Here is a 19981-nt window from a genome sequence, read left to right as displayed (position 1 = left end):
GATGGGGATTAAGGCGGGCACTTGTTGTGAAGAGTACTGGGTGCTGAATGTTAAGTGATGAATCACTAAATTTCACACCAGAAACCAATACTGCACTGCATGTTAACTAACTTGACTTTAAATAAAAATTTGGAGGAAAAAAAAAAGTTCTTGTATGAGATGTTAAATGATAGCTTTTGAAATAATACTTACATTTTGGCCCACTTATCTAGTTCTTCTTCCAGATATGTTTTAACCATTTTTGGTTGAAGGCCAAGAGAATTTCCCAAGAAATAGATGGCATTTTCATCCTTATTCACTAAAGATAAATCAACTGAAACAGAAAGAAATGAAACAAAATGCTTATTCAATTAATTAACCTTCTTCCATTTGGCATTGTTAATCCAGTACAAATAATTAATATAATTAACTCCAATAAGGATACTAAATAACATAATTCTTTCCAAGGATAATAGCAAGTTTTCAGAAAAATAATCTTTTATATTTTAAAATATAATTTACATTTATAGAGACTTTTGTTGAGATCTCTCATTATTTATTGTGTTCCATGAGGAAATCTAAATTAGCAGCTATTCCCAGTCATAAATAGATGAAGGCAATAGAAAAAAGTTAAAAACAGAATTTTTATAGGAAGTGTATCATCAGCCCATCTAGTCATACCAGAAGGTTACCAGAGTCTAGGTACATACTAACCCTCTGCAGTAACTGGTGTTATAAATAAGGCAAATAAAAAATATCTAAATGAGTATTTACGTATCTGAAGTAGATATATTGGATTTATACATTTTTTCACTCTATATCTCTATACACATATTAATATATATGCAGGCAGATTGTTCTCTGTATTTATGTCTTAGTCAAATAAATCAGAATTTTAGTAGATTTATCTATCTTACAACTCTCCCTTGACAGTAACAAATGCAGTTTTATTAGCAAACCAATCCATGTTCGAAGACTAAACATGTTCGGTGCATGTCAGCCCCATCAATGACCCAGCATGAAGAGCCAATCACCCAGATCTCTGCTTCCATTGTCTTGTTTTTTCATTGCTGATGCTTTTACAGACAAATACATAGCGGGCTGCTTATATTTAGAAAGTCATTTTGAAAGTGTGTTCAATATGAGAGAAAAGCAGAACTGTAAACTCAATTATCTTGTCCCATACCAGACAAAAGTATGGTTCCCCATCTCCTTTCACTACATTCCTCTTACTTTGTTGTTTGTTTACAAAGTCTCAAAGCACATCAATGGCATTATCTGAGAATTCAATTGGCAGTATGTAATGTGGCAGATTAGAGTATCCAGAAAATGTATTTTATAAAACCCCACAAGAATAAAGAGATAGTTTACCACTCTCCACCTTAGTCCCATTGGATCTGTATAACATGAAAGATAAGCAGAACTTTAAGCCTTGGCTTCTCTTATGCCAGAAAAATGATAACTAAGCTATTAAAAACTGATGTTCTTGGCAGTGATGGGGTGCAGGACTACACACACTACACTAAAATATGGCACCTTGGCATAGTGAATATTTTAAGCTGAGGGAATTTGAGAAACGGCATGTGCAAGAAGAACTTTCTGACCTTCCCCTAAGCAGGTCATGAAACCCTCATGTGAGAGGTGCCCTCCCTATACATATTCATCTCCAAGACACTGAGAGGAATGCAAGGAAATAGGCCTTACTGTTTCCCCTAGTTCACTACACTTAGCTCAGACCCTTTGTTACCTTGTCACATTTTCCCACAAACGCCCACTCTTCATCAAGCCTAGCATTAAAAACTCAGGTATGACTGCTTCTTTGGGTCTTCATTTCCTTTTGAAGTTTCCTCTCTCATGTAAAACTTGTGTTTAAAAGAAAAAAAAATTATGCTTTTATCTTGTTAATCTGTCTTTTGTTACAGGCCTTTGCCCTAGAACTTAGAAAGGGAGAGGAAAAAGACAGTCTGCCTTCCCTAGAGCAGCACAGAATGCTAACGGAAAATAAGGAAGAGGCCTCCAAGGGTTGAAGGAAAAGCCGTGTGAACCATTCTGAAACTGCTTTCCGTAAGACTGAGAGAATGAAAGAATGTATCCTCGGCAACTGGCTCCACTGAAGATCCCAGGCAAACCAAAAGTGGCTTTGCGGGTGTGTTTGGGGACTAGACAATGGGAAGGAGAGGCTGCTGCCAGGGAAGCCACCTGCCCTCGAATGGCCATAGACGCTGGGGCAAGAGGGAGCAAGAGAGTTCATCTTCACCTCACAGACCTCTTTCGTGGATACCAAGAAGCCTCCAAAAATTTGCAGACCCCTAGGAAGAGTGAAGACAAATCTGCAAATAAGGGAACCAAGATTTTCCATCAAATCTGGTAGGTGTCCAATTTGATTCCATTTTTTAAAAATGAAAAACTATACCATTTTTATACCTTCAGTGTGGGACTGCAAATTATACTCATTACCGTATATTTTAATTGATGTCGCATGGCTCAAATTTGAACTAAGTATTTAAATAAGTACAGTAACCCACGCCATTAGGAGGTTATTAATGTCTTTTTAACTGCACCAAATAAAAGATTCTCCTTCTCCTAGTGATCTCTCATTCTTCTTAACTCTAAGAAACACTGGGAACTAGTTTATTTTACTGTTGGATTCTGTAGAATAAATTATGAATTCGCCTTATTTTTCTCACACCACTGCCCTTCCAACAAGTTTTACTTAAGACACATTCATCTACCTGTGTAGTATCTCCTGTAGGTCCCACACTTGTAGGTACCCCTCTCTCTCTCTCTCTCAGAATTGCCATAATGGTTTGTTTTCTTGGAGAAAAGGAGAATGAAGCAAGCAATATGAGAAGGACTATTAGGACCTAAGGTTGGAGAGAACCACTTCACACCTTTATACATACATACTTACCAACTATGGCCCTCCCCCATTCCCTTGCCAGTAACCAACTATGACAAAGAGTAGCTATGATAGCTCAGGAAGGAGGGATGCTGTGGGGAGGAGATATGGGACTCAAATGACAACCTTAAAGAGCCCTTGAGGGTATTGAGAGGGCCCTCAGATAGCTGATATACAAAGACTACATCGCACACATAGATATTTATAATTATACAGTTCAAATTTGTTTTCCCTTCTCCCCTTCTTTCCTGTTTACTCCTTGCTGTTCATTGTAGCCCAGCATCTTTTTCCGTATTTCATATATGTATGACAGGAATGGAAAATAAGTTGAACATGGCATTCCCAAATTGTGATCAGCTTTTGGATCTTCAGTTACAGGATCTTTCTTTACTCCCTGAATACTAGGAGTTATTCTGCATTTGTGCCAAGAGGACCCCATTGGTTAGGATACCCATTATTTGCTGGACCTTGGGGCCAGCCATGACTCATCCTGAAAATTGTCATGTCAAATTTTATTGTTACATCAATTATTACTGATCATCTGCTGCTTCTTTATAGCTAAAGTCCAAGTCTAGAGTCTTCTGGAATATATCCATGACAATGGGTGGGCGCTAGACGAGAACATACTTCCTAGTCTTTCAGTGCCTGTGGCTTGACTATTATACATCTTGTGGATTCTGGTGTTAATATTTCATGTTCATGACCTTTCTGAAAACATTCATTGTCTTCCAAAATCTAGACAAGATTGACATAAACCAGTCATTCTTTTTCTTCCGGGCATTCTCTGTCTCAAAAAAATTTTAATTTATTTATTTGAGAGAGACAGAGAACGCACATGAGAGCGAGCGCACAAGCAGGGGGAGGGGCAAAGGGAGAGGGAGAAGCAGACTCCCCACTAAGCAGGGCTCAATCCCAGGACCCCAGGATCATGACCTGAGCCGAAGGCAGACGCTTAACCAACTGAGCCACCCAGGTGCCCCAGAACATTCTCTGCCTTTTGACAACTTTTTTAAAGCACATTGAGGATTTGATGTTCTGCCAGTAGGAGTTGCCAATTTGCACATAAGCTTTTGTGATTTCTCAATATTCTTCTTGGTTTTCTCTCTTAGTTCAATGGCCTTTTCACAAGGGACATTAGGAACTTACTGTAATCTCTCCCTTTTCAAAATAAACTTCTGTTTTATCAATACATGTCATATTGGTGGGTCCCAAATTTTGGTTAAGTCATAATGCCTCAGGACTGTAACTAACTTTTTTTTTTTTTCCAATTTTTCTTCTTTTAGTGTCTTTGTTTCTTTTTTTCAGGAAGATCTTCCTCCATTAGATTTGGCTCCATCCCATTTTAGGGATGAAAATGTAAGTAAAGTGTCTCAGTGTCTCCTCTTGATCCATAGTGTCCTAGTCTACTACTCTGAGAAAATACTGAGAGGTGTCATGATTGAGGCACCCTTGATTGTGTCCAGACCAGACTATTTGCTACATCTGCTCATTTTGTCCCCTTATAGGCAGTACCCCTAAGCAGTGATCTTTTTCTAGTCAGGGTAAGGCAAGCTTTTTCCTTAAGAGCCAGAAAGTAAATATTTGTGGGCCATACAATCTGTTGCAATGACCCATTTCTGTCACTAAAGCATAAAAAGAGCCATAAACAATATTTAAACAAATAAAATGTGACTGTATTCTCACAGAATGTTATTACAAAAACTGTTTTCTGGGGCGCCTGGGTGGCTCAGTTGGTTAAGCGACTGCCTTCGGCTCAGGTCATGATCCTGGAGTCCCGGGATCGAGTCCCGCATCGGGCTCCCTGCTCGGCAGGGAGCCTGCTTCTCCCTCTGACCCTCCCCCCTCTCATGTGCTCTCTCTCGTTCTCTCTCTCTCAAATAAATAAATGAAAAAATCTTTAAAAAAAAAAAAAAACTGTTTTCTGATCCTGATCTTATGGCCATTCTCCAAATTCTAGCATTGGGCATGTTGAAAGAGTGCATGAATTTCCTTTACAGTCAAGTCTCCATCTTCTGTAAATACCCTTTGAGCTGGGAATATCTGCTTCCTGTTGAGACAGGGAAACTGAAGGGACCCCATTAAAAAAAGCCATTTTTTTCCCTTTGCTCCAGCTTCTGTTATTGCTAGGGCATGCACGCCCACCCCACTCTACACATGCCTTGTAATGCAAATAGCACAAGTCCTCCTTGTAAAGTTCAAAGAGATAATGCTATCTTCGGAGTTTTCCAGCACAATAGTTAACATCTAAGGAGTGACTGGGCGGGGTCGACATAAATGTTCTCCCAGACCACTAACTCCAAACACCTTGACACCAAGACCCCTGGCTTCAGGGAATGAGTGACTTATGAGGGACACCTGGACCCTGTCCTTGTTCTGACCATTTCTTGGATGTATAAAAGGACACATGCACCAGACCACAATCCCCAATAAAAACTCCAGCAAAAACAAGGGTCAGGCTCTTTTCCTTTCTGAGTCTCCGGGATGTGTCCTCCATCTCTCTCTCTATGTATCTTCAATAAACTCTCCTTTTACTTACTGCTGGCTCATGTTTGATTTCCATCCTGCCTTAAGTCAAGACCCTCCTGGCTAGTCCTGTGGGACCCCTTCTCAAGGTCCCCCAACCAACCTGCATGTATCACTGTTATAAATCCTTTGTACTAGCTTGCTAAAGCTTCTGTAACAAAATTCCAGAAATTGAGTTAAACAATAGAAATATATTACCTCCACAGTGCTGGAGGCTAGAAATCCAAATCCTAAGTGTTGGCAGTTTGTTCCATCTGAGGGCTATGAGGGAAGGGTGTGTCCTAGGTTTCTCTACTTGATGAGTCAATGCCTCTCTTCAGGTTCACCGGTGTTCCCCACGAATAACGCCTGTTTATCTTTCCGCCTGTCTCTGAAGTTCCCCCTGTTATAATTCATATCGTATTAGGGCTCACCCTAATGACCTTAGTTAACCTTGAGTAAGGGATAGGTGGGGCTAGATAGGGAGAAATAGATAGGGGGCTATGTGATTAGGCTCACAGAAATCCCAAAAATGTGGATGTGTGGGGAAACAGGAGATAAGGGAACAAACTGGACCATCCTGCCCTAGGCATGTGAGGTGGGTGTCTTTTTTTATGATAATCACCTGTGACCAACAAAGAATAACCAGACCCTACAAAGGAAGTAAGCCATTGAAGGTGTTATCACTAGTCCTTGCTCAATGGTGCTATCAAAAGAGATGTTAGAAGGATTTAAGTTAGCGGTCTATAAAAGACCAACCCTAAGGGCCCTCAAGGCAACCCTGTCAGGAACACTCTCACTCTTGAGAGCTTTTTCTGTATCTTCACTCAATAAACTTTTATAGCTTTATTCACTCTCCTTTGTCCGCGAGATTCCTTCTTGGACTCCACGAGACAAGAACCTAGCTCTCCTGCTTCAACCTGACTAAATCTATAAAGACTTTATCTCCAGATAAGGTCACATTCTGTGGCACTAGGGGTTAGAACTTCAACATATTATCTTTTAGGAGACACACAATTCAACCCACAACATCCTCCTTATAGGTACACTTGGTTAAAACAGGCCTCACCTCAAACGGGCATTAGGTCAACAGTTTAAGGGCCATTTGTCTGGAAGTTTCATTTCTTCACAAAGGTTGCTGTTGTAGAGCTCATGATTCTGAAAATTCACTTGATTTCTTCTGAGTAACATTTTACTGCATCAAAAATGTCCATCACTCGACCTTATTTTCTTACTCTTAGTTTATAATGTTCCAAGACTAACCCAGGAATAGTTTCATTTTTGCTTCTTAAATATAAATCAAAATTTCAACACCACTTCAGATTTAAAGTTCATTCTCAGCTCAGGGCTGATCTAATTAAAAAAAAAAAATGCAGTTTGGAACAAAGGAATATGCCTATTGTAGGCCTTTTTTTTTCTCTTTTTTCTTGTTCCTCACTGCTGCTGCCTTTCAGTCCCTCCAATGGAGTGAGGAAATAAATAACAGAGGCAGGAAAATACTAATCTGGCTTCGGTGCCTTTATATTATTAGTAGCTCTTTCCCTTAGAACATAGTTTTTGTGGGTCCTTTAGAAATTCTTCCTCACTGGAGTCCTCCAACCTCCAGTGGCCTTAAGTAGTTCATGCACACTCCAGCTGATAACTTTGATCCTACCCACTACCACTACCTCCCATCTCCTGACAAGGTATGTCAAGATTCTTTCTGCTGATGTTACCATAAATCAGCAAGCAGTTTTCTCAGGTAGGGTCCTTTTGGAGTGATTTAAATTCTGCTACTTTTCAGTGGAGCTCACTTAACTGAAAAGAAACATGTCCCCTTAATATAGTAATTGATGGCATGCTAATGAAGCTATTTTAAATTCTGAGTTGTAACTATTTTAAAGTCTGGAGTAAAGCTGCCTTCCACAAATAAATATACCCAGTATGTCTGGAGCATCCAATTAATGTTATCAAAGTTGGCCAAATATTAATCCAATTGCAAATACATTGTTGGATACCAGTACCAGCTGTTTTCTTTGAATGAGATAAACTATTATTTATTTTAAAATCATACATATGTAGGTATAATACTTGTTAAACTAGTTATGATAATCTACTCAGGAAATGATAATTTAAAACACAGATATATAAAAATATTCATGATCTTTATGTGCTTTATTTGGATTTATGTACTAGTTTATCATGTTAGGAGCTTTACAAAAATACAGTGCCTAGGCTTGATTCAGAGACTCCAATTTAATTGGTCTGGTGTAGGGCCTGGACTTAGACATAGTTTTAAAATCTTTCCAAATAATTCCTTATATGGCCACATTTCAGAAGGCCTGACACTAGCCCCCTTATTAAAAACAAACAAAACCAAAACTGAGATTTCTCAAGTTTAACTGAATTACTGAAGGTCACAAAAGATACCTTACTTTTAACTTAATATAGCAGCTGGTTATTATATTTATAATTAATTAGACCATTTGAAGTATTTTAAGATTCAGGAATAAAATACATGTGAAATCATTCAAAAGTAAGGTTAGTAGAGTAATTATAAAGTAATTCTATTTTTTTCCTTATTATAAAGAGAACACTGAGAAGTAACCCTCTGGTTTGACAGAAAAACAAAGGTAAATTCCAAAGATTTTAAAAATGACTTGTTTATGTAAAGAATGTTTTCTAAAGTAAGCTTTTTATTTTTTTTTTTTTTTTTTTTTTTTAAAGATTTTATTTATTTATTTGACAGAGAGAATGAGAGAGAGAGAGCACATGAGAGGGGGGAGGGTCAGAGGGAGAAGCAGACTCCCTGCCGAGCAGAGAGCCCGATGCGGGACTCGATCCAGGGACTCCAGGATCATGACCTGAGCCGAAGGCAGTCGCTTAACCAACTGAGCCACCCAGGCGCCCCGTAAGCTTTTTATTTTTAAATTTTTTAAATTTTTCTTTAAGCTTTTTTTTTTTTTTAGATTTTTATTTCTTAATTTTGAGAGAGAGACAGAGACAGCAGGAGCAAGGGGGAGGAGGCAGAGGGAGAGGGAGAGGCAGACTCCCTGCTGAGCAGGGAGCCCAATGAAGGACTCAATCCCAGGACCCACGAGATCACAACCTGAGCTGAAGGCAGATGCTTAACTGACTGAGCCACCCAGGTGCCCCTCTTTTTAAATATTTTATTTATTTATCTGAGAGAGAGAGCACATGCACACACAAGCAGGGGAGAGGGACAGAGGGAGAGAGACAAGCAGACTCCTCACCTCGCCAGGAGCCCAACCAGAGGCTGGATCCCAAGACCGTGAAATCATGACTTGAGCTGAAGATGCCTGACTGACTAAACCACCCAGGCACCCCTCTAAAATAAACTTTTTATAAAAAAGGGTTATATTTTGTTTATGAGGTGGCAGTATATAATGGTTTTGTTTATAAGGTGGCAGTGTATATCTTTGTTACGTATGCCATGGGGGTACTACATGCACAAAAACCAATATTAAATGGGGGTTCAATATGTGAAATAAGTCTAAAGATTTCCTTTCAGGCGGTGCCTGGATGGCCCAGTTGGTTAAGTGGTTAATAAGCGTCTGCCTTAGGCTCAGGTCATGATCTCAGGGTCCTGGAATCCAGCCCCTCATCCAGCTCCCTGCTCAGTGGGGAGTCTGCTTCTCCCTCTGCTTCTCCCCCTGCTCATGCTCCCTCTCCCTCTCTCTCAAATAAATAAATTAATTAAATCTTTAAAAATACATACATACATATTTTCTTTCAGCATTGCAAATTCCTTTTTAGTTTGTTCTATATAATTTTAATGTTTGTTGTCAGATTATTATATTTTTATTCATTAGAATAAAACTAGTTTGCTAACATATTCTCCTCTATTTTTTTAAAAAAAATAAATTTCCTTCTTTTTAAATATAGTTAGTTTTAATTGATGTTTTTCTCTTGAACAAGAAAATTCCACATCCTGCCTGTTTCACTTCAGAAGTGGTTGAAATTTTAACATACTACTGTCCATTTGATAAATCTGACCTAAGTTTTTTGCTTACTTATTTTAAACAAGAAATTTTGTTCTCAAATTTAAAGAAAAGAAAAAAGAAAGGAAAAAATTTTAGAAGACGACTGGTGAATATGAAATTATTGCTGATTGTATTATAATCAGTAATGGAAAGTACAGAGATTCAAGCTGTGTTTGTTTCATTTGTGTTTTGATTATTTGGAACCCTGGTAATACCAATAAGATTATAAGCAGATAATATGAATTTATTAGATAAGAACTGTCTAATTGTAAAATTGTCTCAATCTAAATACTTGTGGTACCATTATGTTGGGTTTTGGTTGTTGTTATTCTTGTTGGCAATACTGAATTGAATCTTTGCAATTTGGAATACTGCTTAACTGGGATTGATGCTTAAGTCTAAAAATCTCTGAGACCATAGTCCTCTGAGGGACTAGGTCAAAATTTTATAAACAAACAATCTCTTGGGTGGCTTCAGTGGGTCTTGATTTTGGCTCAGGTCATGCTATCAGGGTCTTGGGATCGAGCCCCACATTGGGCTCTGTGCTCAGTGTGGAGTTTGCTTGACATTCTCTCCCCCCCCGCCCCTCCCTCTATTTGCGTACAAGCTCCCTCTCTTTCTTTCTCTCAAATAAAGAAATAAATCTTTTAAAAAATAATACACAAATAATCTCCAGATGCAAACCAATGGGGGCAAGACTTACCAGTTTTATTATATGACACACAGAGTACTGCATTTCAAAATTCCCAAGGACCAGTTCTGGTTCTGGTCATCAGAATGAAAAACTAGCTTGCTAACATAATCTTTAAAAAAAAAAAAAAAGCTTTAAAATAAATGTTCTTTCTTTTAAGTATAGTTTAGATTTAATGTTTTTTCTTGAATCACAAAAAACAGTTCTTGCCTTCTATACTTTAGAGAAATCTAAGACACAATTTGACATAGAGAAGTACATTCTGACACACTGAATATAACTAAAATGCAGAGTAGCATTTTAGAATCTGAGGAGCTTGAAAATAAATGATAATAAGTACACTGGAGAAGAAAACCAGAATTTGAAATACCACCAAACTGGCATTGAGTTTCTTATTTTCCTTCTACTTCTGAGGAATTGCTCAGGACTTGCTTTCAAAGAGCCAGAAAACTCCAAGCTATGCAGTGTAAGCTCTAAGAACTCCAAGAGAAGCCCACTATCCCTATTTCTGATCAGAGTTTGCAGAGAGAATCTCTAAGGACCCGAGAGAGAGAGAGAAATCTTGTTGGTGTTTCCTTTTTTCTTTCATTTTATGTTCTCTTTCATGGTCATCCCTAGTCAATCCTGTGACAGTGGTGGCAGTTATAGGGACAGTGGCTGCACAGGCACCCCAAATCATGGAGACAGGAAACCCTTCTCTCTAATCAGAGGAGGCTCTAAGAATGTTGGATAACTCTAGCTATTTTGTTCTCTCTCTGTCCTCTTGCTTCTGGGCACCAAAGCAAGCATAGTCATAGGAAGTGCATTAAAAAAAAAAAAAAGGATAAATTATGAAAGTCTCAGTTTTCTAGCCAGAGAAAAATGAAAATGGGCCCCTGGGAGCAGGATATTTTTAGGTCTATTGAGAGCTTAAAAAAATGATCATATGAAGTTGTACATGAACTTTTGAGCTCACACCTGCCTGAATGGATCTAACTGTAAACAGTATTATTACTAACAAAATTGTCAGAACTGAACCTAGATCCCAAACTGGTGATTGAATGTCATATACACAGGACAGATCCAAGTAACACTGCAAAGACTTTGAAAATTGAATTAACACTAGAAACACCATCCACAGAAGGGTGGTAGGAACTTGCAAACACCTTATCTGGGTAGGTTGCTTGCTAAAGCAAACCAAAGGAAACAAAAAATATCAACATTCTTGATAGGATTTAAAAAGACGAAAGACTTCTAAGGTAATATCAAAATGTCTAGAATACAATCTAAATTTATTCAATATAAGAAGAACCAGAACAATCGCAACCTATCTTAATTGAAAAGAAAATCAATGAACATCAACCCCAAGACAATGCAGATATTAGAATGATCAGACAAAGACCATAGGTAGCTATTATAATTATAATCCAAGATGTAAGGAAAGACACTTTTGAAATGAGTAAAAAGATAGAAGGTTTCAGCAGAGAAGTAAAGTATTTTAAAAAGCAACTGAAACTTTAGAACTACAAAATACAATAAATGAAATTTTGAGAAATTCCAAAATGGACTTAGGAAAGACACCTGAGTAGATGGAGATGACAAAGGAAAGAGTCAATGAACTTATATTCGGGTCAATAGAAATTACCTAATTTGTACATCAGAAAAAAAAAGAAAGAAATTTAAGAAAATGAACACTGTCTCAAAGATATGTAAGCCAACACCAAAAGGTATTATTAGGACATTGGAAGGAAAGGAAGAAAGAATGAGATGCAAAAAATGTTTTAGGAAATAATGGTTGAAAACTCCTTTAACCGGTCAAAAATTTAAACTTACACACTTAAAATTATCTCAGTGAACTCCAATGAGGATAAACTCAAATAAATGCATGCCCAAACACATTATAATCAAACTGCTGAGAATTAAAGACAAAAGTCTTTAAAGAAGCCAGAGAAAAACAGCCCTTTGCCTATTGGGGACCAGTAATTCTAATGACTACAGTTTCTCATCAAATACCAGGGAGGACAAAAACCAATGGAACAAAATTTTTAAAAAGTGACTGAAAGAGGGGCACCTGGGTGGCTCAGTCAGTTAAGCAGTGGACTCTTGATTTTGGCTCAGGTCATGATCTCAGGGTTGTGAGATGGAGCCCTGTGTTGGTCTCTGGGCTGAGCGTGCAGCCTGCTTAAGATTCCCTTTCCCTCTGTACCTCCTCCCACCCCCACTCACACTGGCTCTCTTGCTTTCTCTCTTTATCTAAAAAAGAAAGAAAGAAAGAAAGAAACATGAAGTTCTTTAGAGTGAAAAGAAATAATACTTGAGAGAAATCTGGACTTTAGGAATGAAGGAAGAACAACAGAAATAATAAATATCTAGGTAAATGTAAAAGACTATTTTTTCTTCTTTAATATCTTAAAATATATGTAAAATGCAGTTTTAAATATTGAAAAGAAAAAAATGATAACATTATCTGGTTAGGTTTTTAGTGTTTGTAAATATAATATATATTACAACTATGACATAAAAAAAGAATATAATTATACACTGTTAAGTTTTTTACATCCTATTTGACATGATAAAATACTTCTAAATCAACTAAAAAGCTTTTACTATATATTTAATATATATTAATTATTAATTAACATATCATACATATTATGTAAACTTTTTATGTATTTTTAATCTCTAGAGCAACTATTAAGGCAAACAAACAAAAATTACACAAAAGCGTTATAATCCAAAGTTCAATATATAACTTAATGTGATACCAAAAAAATATCATATGATCAAAGCAAAGGCAAGAAAGGGGAAAAAGAAAAAAATGAAAAACTGACAAACAGAAAACAAATAATAAAATGGTAGATCTAAATGTAAACTTATCAATAATTATATTAAACATAAAGAGTCTGAAACATGCCAATTAAAATTCATTGACAGAATGAATTAAAAAAAAGAGACACAACTATATTCTGTCTATAGGCAGACAGTCTATTTTTCAATTGCAATGATATAGGAAGGTTAAAAAATAAAAGGGTGTAAAAAGAAATGCAAGCAAACACTGATAAAAATGAACCTAGATCAGTATATTACTATCAGACAAAGTAGGCTGCAGAGAAAACAAATTACCAGGGATAAAGTAGAATAATGAAAATGTATCAACTCAAGAAGATGTAACAGTCTCAAATGTGAATGCATCCAACAAGGGAGTTATTTCTCCCTGTTAATGGTTTATTCAGTGAATAATGATTTCAGGTTTATTCAGTGAGTACTTAAAATATTTTTTGAATCTCTCTTCTTTTTTTCACCTCCAATGCATTTACTTGGATTTCTACAGTTCCTTTTGGATTTCTGCAAAAATATTTTAATCATTTCCTTAATTCTATTTTTGTCCTCTTCAGTATGATTCTACATTGTTGATGAAATGATACTAGTAACATTAATATACAATTTTGTTGTTCCAAGGTGAAATATTTTTCACAGCTACTGTATAAACGCAGAAATCTCAAAATTATAGCAGTGAAAAAAAAAAAACATATGCACACACACACACACACACACAGATTTTCTAATTCTTTAGCAACTATGCTTTCTTTTGCTGTGTCTTTGCAAATGCTATTCTCTCTGAGGGGTAAGACCTCACTGGCCACCTCTACCCTAGGGTCTACCTAGATGACTCCCACTCATACACAGAGAAATACGACAGTCCTGCTCGCAAGGAGCAAACAGTCTACTACAAAAGGAAAGACAAGATGACAAGTCCATGAAATTGCACAATACAAGTGCAATGAGATGTTCAATGTATCTACAAAATTAAACTTTTAACTAAGAAATTCTCTTATTTATTCTTCTTATAGAAATTAAATATATGTCATTATTAAAATCACATAGTCATAAATATACATCTTTTTTTTTTTTTTAAGATTTTATTTATTTATTCATGAGAGACAGAGAGAGAGAGGCAGAGGCAGAGGGAGAAGCAGAGTCCCTGCGGAGCAGGGAGCCTGATGCAAGACTCGCTATCCCAGGACGCTGGGATCATGACCTGAGCCGAAGGCAGACACTTAACCGACTGAGCCACCCAGGCATCCCAAATATACATCTTCTTAAAGCTGGATAAAGCCTTTATTTAACATGCTAGTTTCTGTTAAATAAAGGATTCTAGTTTATGCTGAAAAGCGTACTTTCCCACATCTTATTCACTGATACCTCATACTTGTCATTAACTCCTGAGCCTAACAATAGTTGAACTGAAGAGGCTCTATTATATTACATGGAACCCCTGGAGACAAACTCAAGCATGGCAGTTTTCTATGTCAATTTTATCTAACAGGATAGTATCACAGAGTCATAATATCAGAGTCATAGTAATAGTAGATCTTATTTGGATAGCATTCAATTTAACTTATTAAAGTTGGCTGGCGACTTACTCATCTTTCCTGGATATGTGATAGAACTGAAAGAGGGGAATATTTGAGTATGCAAGGAACAGTGATAAGAATACTGTTGAAATAACTTTCTAGGCCCAAGGTGGAGTGGCTTCTGCCTAGGATGGCGCATCAGCAAACTGAGACTTAGGTAAACCACTTTCCTGCTCCTGTTAATGTTCTGCATGCCCAGAAAAGCAGACTATACAGTCTGCCAATCCCTGAATGCCAAGGCAATGCTGAATTCTCTACTTATTTCCTTATTCCTTCTTGCCTCAAACAAGTTTGATTATGTGGCCCTAGCAAATCCGTTATTTTCTACTTTTCTCTTCTTCATTCTTTATTCTTTGTCCTATAGAAGCCTCCCACCCCATTTTGCAGTTCCCTGGACCAGAGGGAATGGAAATTGCCAGCTTTATGAAGTAATTAATAAAGTTTGTTATCAACTAAATTGTCTTCTTTAATCCTTTTTAAACAACTCTTTGTGTAGAAATACTCTCAAATACAATTTACTGGTAAGGACATTTTCTGATTTAATGATCTTCTTTATAGAGCAAAACAGAAGCAGGTTTGGTAGATGACTGGCCACTTGGGGGTGGGGGTGGAAAAGGGGAGTAAAGACTCGGGTTTGTGATGATGGTCGTCAAACTATATACACTTACTGAATTGTGCACTTAAAATGCTAAATGATATAAGTCAGACAGAGAAAGACATATACTGTATGATACCACTTATATGTGGAATCAAATAAATGGATGAATGAATGAATGAATAAACTGAACTCATAGACACAGAGAACAGATTGGTGGTGGTTGCCTAAGGTGCCAGGTAGGAAGTAGGCAAAAGAGGTGAAAGCAGACAAAAGGTACAAACTCTCAGTTACAAGATAAATAGTCCTGGAGTCATCTTGTAGAGCATAAAGCAAAGTGGATTCTATGGTATGGTAAATCACAATGCAATAGAGTAATTTTTTTTTTTTTTTTTAAAGTAAGCTCTATGCCCAACGTGAGGCTTGAGCTCAAGACCCCAAGATCAAGAGTCACATGTTCTACCGACTGAGACAGCCAGGCACTGCTAGGATAACTTTTTAAAAAAGTAATAACATTGCAGGAGTCACAAAATTTGGAATCCATTTCTGGTTATATCATCCAGCTACATGGACTGAGCAGACTCATTTAAAATTCCTTAGAGGGAACAAGTTGGTGATATACCTAAGACTTAAAAAATTAAAATCAATTAAAAAATAAAATACATAGAAACAATACATTTTACATATTAAGAGAAAATTAGAACTTTTTAAGAAAAGCTAATGGCCAAGGAGCTTATAAGAACAAATTTCAAACAAGGAAAGAAAAATTTTTTGATTGTCAAATGAGCAAAGATGTCAGTGAGACACTTGTTTATTTCTGGAGGAAATATAAATATAAATGGAAGGCAATTTGGTACTTTGATAGGTAGGTCATAAAGAAGGCAGAGGATCATAGGGGAAGAGAGGAAAAAATGAAACAAGGCAAACAAGGAGACAAACCATAAGAGACTCTTAATCTTAAACAAACTAAGGGTTGCTGGAGTGGAGGGGCGTGGGGGGATAGGGTAACTGGGTGATGGACTTTGGGGAGGGTATGTGTTGTAATGAGCACTGGGGATAAGACTGATGAATCACAGACCTATACCCCTGAAACAAATAATACATTATATGTTAGTAAGAAAAGAATAAAATAAACAAAAACAAAAACAACAACAACAAAAAACACTTTGTCTTGTATGTCTGCCAAACCAATATATCTTATGGAACTATCCACTATCCTCTCAGACATTTAGGAACAAGGATATTCCAAACAGGAATAATTTCAAGAAATGTAGACAGGTCTTTTCCAATATTTATGTCTTGCATGTTCCTTCCTTTCTTCCTTCCTTTTTCTTTGTGCATGCCAAGTATGCATGATGTGTGTGTGTGTTATTTTGGGGGTATGGTCTTTAGAATAATGTTGAACATAAGTGCAATACCAGCTGAGTAAAAATAATTTTGACCCTTTTCTCTAGCAACATCTCAAAAACCATCGAAGAGTAGAAAAAACTTATTTTGATAGAACTTTCTCTTAGAAATCCTGAGCAAACATTATATTTAATGGCAGAATACCAGAATCCCACAAGCTGTGCCTACAGCCTTTCCTTGAAATTTTTTAAGCCTATACTGGGAGTCATGATCCTTTCATTTGTTCAAAACTTGTTTATTTATGCTTTGTTTTTCATTATTCAGGGTTACTAAAGAACATTTGTTCTCAGTGTTATGATAGTCTCTTAAATTAATTTGAGAGGCAATATCATTTTTAGATGTTCTTGGAAGGTTTTAAGAGGGGAAGTACTAGTTTTTTGAAGGATTCTTATTTGTCAAAAAAAAAAAGGGGGGGGGAGGAAACTTGCACACTATCTGCGTCTGAGCCTAGTGAAGCCCAGGCTCACCTACACCTCTGTAATCATGAGGCTCACTTCTTCACTTCATTCTTTTCTCTGCTCAGGTGTCATCTCATCAGGATTTCCTTCCCAGATGGCCCTTGGTAAAAGAACGCTACTCACACCCTGGCAGGCCACAACACTTAAGAGTACCACCTGAGAATGGAGTATTTATCACACTGTTTCTAAGTTTGTTTATTTTCTGTCTCCTTATACTAGAATAAAAACTCAGGGATGTGACAACTTTGCTCTTTAGTTCACTGGTAAACTGTTCTGAGAATAGTGTCTTGAACAGAGTAAGTGCTTAATAAATATTTGTTGGAAGAATGAACCCTTGGCAAGTAAGAAGCATCTAGAGGGAGTATAGTGGGAATAAGAATTAACAGATTCATCTCTCTGTGGCACCATCCTAAGTGATCTAGAACAGATAAGTGGAGTCCCCTCAGAGTTTCTGATTTAATAATTCTGGTTTGGGACCCAAGAGCTTGCACATTCTAGTAAATTCCCTGGTGATCCTCTTTGGGTTGGTCAGGAACCCACAGACTTTGACAGTAATGAATTTAGAAGAACTCTTGGGGTTAATGATTGGGGTAAATGAAGTCAATTTTTGTATCATTCAAAACTGTATTTTTTGAACAAATAACTTGTTAGATTCCTTATTGAATCAATTCATTTTCCTTCTCTTTACATTTCTTTAGGAATCAGGAATGTATCCTAGATTGTCATTTTTATATTATTTCCTATTGAATATCTAATTAAATACTATAACCATAATCAGGGTAGTAGAAACAACTCTTCACTCTAATGAAGTGATTATATATATAATGCTTATCTTTACCTGGGTTCTGATTAAATGATCTCAAAGCTTAGTAGAAGAGTCCTATATTGAGCCAATATTAAAAATCTCTACTGAAGTTAAAAGTCTGTATTAAAGGGGGCAAGGAAACTAACATTCTGGCCCTGTCTTAGGCTCACTTAACATGATCTCATTTTCATGCTAAGAAAGTCCCTCTACATTTTGGAGCAGTGTTTGTCTTCTCCACTTGGAGGAATATAGATGGGCTCTGAGAGGCTACTTGCTTCTCAAACTCACCCAGCTAGATAGAGTTAAAGCAGGCCCTCACAGCAATCTCAGACCACAGTGCCTTCCAGGACAAACAGGGAGTTTTGTTCATTGTGTTTCAAACTCACTGTGCTGGAAGAGATGGGTAGAAAGCAAGTTCCAAGGCACAGAGAGGAATGTGAAAAGGTAACTAGTAAATATTTTGTTGCAACAAAACTGACTCAGCATGAGGATGAAGTCATGTTAGTCAGTGAGTCTTAGGTTCAGTAACAGAATAAGTGATACAAATAGGGTTTTAACTTTCCCAGCACCCCTTCATTTCAACAGTCTTGAAATTCAGGGCTGAGCCCTACCTCAAATCTCTGATGGTGTTATATAGAAGAAAGGCACCTTAAGAATAGGTAAGACAGACAATGCAACCAAAACTCCCTAATGCATTACTTCTCAGGTGCAGGAAGTAGTCATTGCTCACATATGCATCTAGATGTGGCCATTATTTAGTCTCATTTCCCAAGACAGCCCATGCAGCAGCCACACTGGACCACTGGCCACTTTCTCCCCCACCAGTGCTGCTGCCATGTTTTTCCTTCTCTCTGTAATACCATCATCTGTCCTCATGGGATAGGTTTTGTTAGTATTTTTGTTTGCTTACTTTGCTATGTCTGCTATTCCTATCACTCATGAAAAGGAATAAAATAATTCTTTTTAAATCTTGAGGAAATTACAACTTCCAATAAATGTCATAAAATTCTAGAATCCTAATTCTTGATTTCTAGTTCTTGCTGCCCATTCAGAAGGCCACCTAAAGTTCTGTGGTCCTCTAGGCTTCTGCTGTCATCTCCAGCCTAGAAACCCATCAGATCTCCCAGGCAGCCCATGGGCTGGAGAGCACCTTGGGGCTGGGTCACCAGAGGAAACTTGTCTCAGGTGGGTCATGGGGATTTGAGGGGACTTCCACCCTGTGTGCCAACCGTCACCAGGCAACCTTCTCCACCTCACTGAAAGAGTATCCCTAGACTTACCTTCCTCATTTTTCACACACAAAATTCTTTGTATCCCTTAAGATTTAAATCAAAGTGCCCTTTCATTCTAGATTCTAGAAAGACCTAGATTTTTTTTCTGTGATATCAGTTCCCTTCACTTACCCCATTTTATTCCCGAGCTGTCGTTTATATCAATGTCTACCTCAATTGATATTAAGCAACCTTAAATTAGATAAAGGGCTTTCTCTTATTTTATCCTTCTGTAATTTCACAGGGTGCCTTCCTGGGTTATATAATAACATATATGCCAAATAAGATAGCTATGTGACCCAATCTCATTCTAAAATCATATTAGCTGATGCTTTTGGATTATGAGTATCCAAAATTCTATCTGCCTCATTTAATCTAAAGAAAACTGAAAATCAAACTGTATTATGAAGTATCCAAAAATCATTTTGATCAATTCTATTCAACCTGGTAGTCTTTTTCACTGATGTAAAATGGAGCAAAGTCAAATATTTTAAAAAGTCATATTTTTACATTTGTGCTACCTATTTTTTTTTAAATATGATATCCCCCAAACTAAGAGCAGAATCAGCTTACCATATTATTTAAAAGAAAAAAATGCAGTATTGCATTTCTTAGTCATTGATAATGTTTCTTTTCTTTCTTTTTTTTCTTTTTTTTTTTAATTTTGGTAAGTCTTACACATGCCATGTTTACAGCACACAAAGATGGTTATTCACATAATATCTTCTTAATATACTCAAATCCCAAAATAATATTTCCTCTAAGACAAATATCATGTTGTCATAAACTAGGTGCCACAAAATAAGAGATATTCTAATACTGTATTGAAAAGAAATTGTTTTGTGCTCTAAGTGCTTAGAGAACAAGTAAATGCGTCTGCCTATAATTTTCAATCAGTCACTCCATTGTTCAGAGAAGTAGATGACAGTATAAAAACCCTGTTAAGTATTTTATTCAGAAGAAGAAAAGGAACATAAAGAATCTGAGGCTTAGGTAG

General features: G+C 36.9%; 1 protein-coding gene across 2 annotated transcripts in view; it reads right to left on the bottom strand.

Moving 5' to 3' along the window:
• Positions 1-19981, bottom strand: part of KYNU (kynureninase) — a 127844-nt gene that overhangs the window by 87618 nt on the left and 20245 nt on the right. For both annotated transcript variants that reach the window (XM_054506239.2, XM_064586463.1), the window contains one exon: positions 193-313. In XM_054506239.2, coding sequence (XP_054362214.1) covers positions 193-313 — 121 coding nt within the window. The remainder of the gene's footprint in view (positions 1-192; positions 314-19981) is intronic.

The sequence above is a fragment of the Mirounga angustirostris genome, unplaced genomic scaffold, assembly GCF_029215605.1.
Source record: "Mirounga angustirostris isolate CCGP_5_RB_7025 unplaced genomic scaffold, mMirAng1.0.hap1 SCAF_3, whole genome shotgun sequence".
Lineage (NCBI taxonomy): Eukaryota > Metazoa > Chordata > Mammalia > Carnivora > Phocidae > Mirounga > Mirounga angustirostris.
The sequence above is the reverse complement of the archived record's forward strand: the minus strand, read 5'-3'. Positions and strand labels throughout refer to the sequence as shown.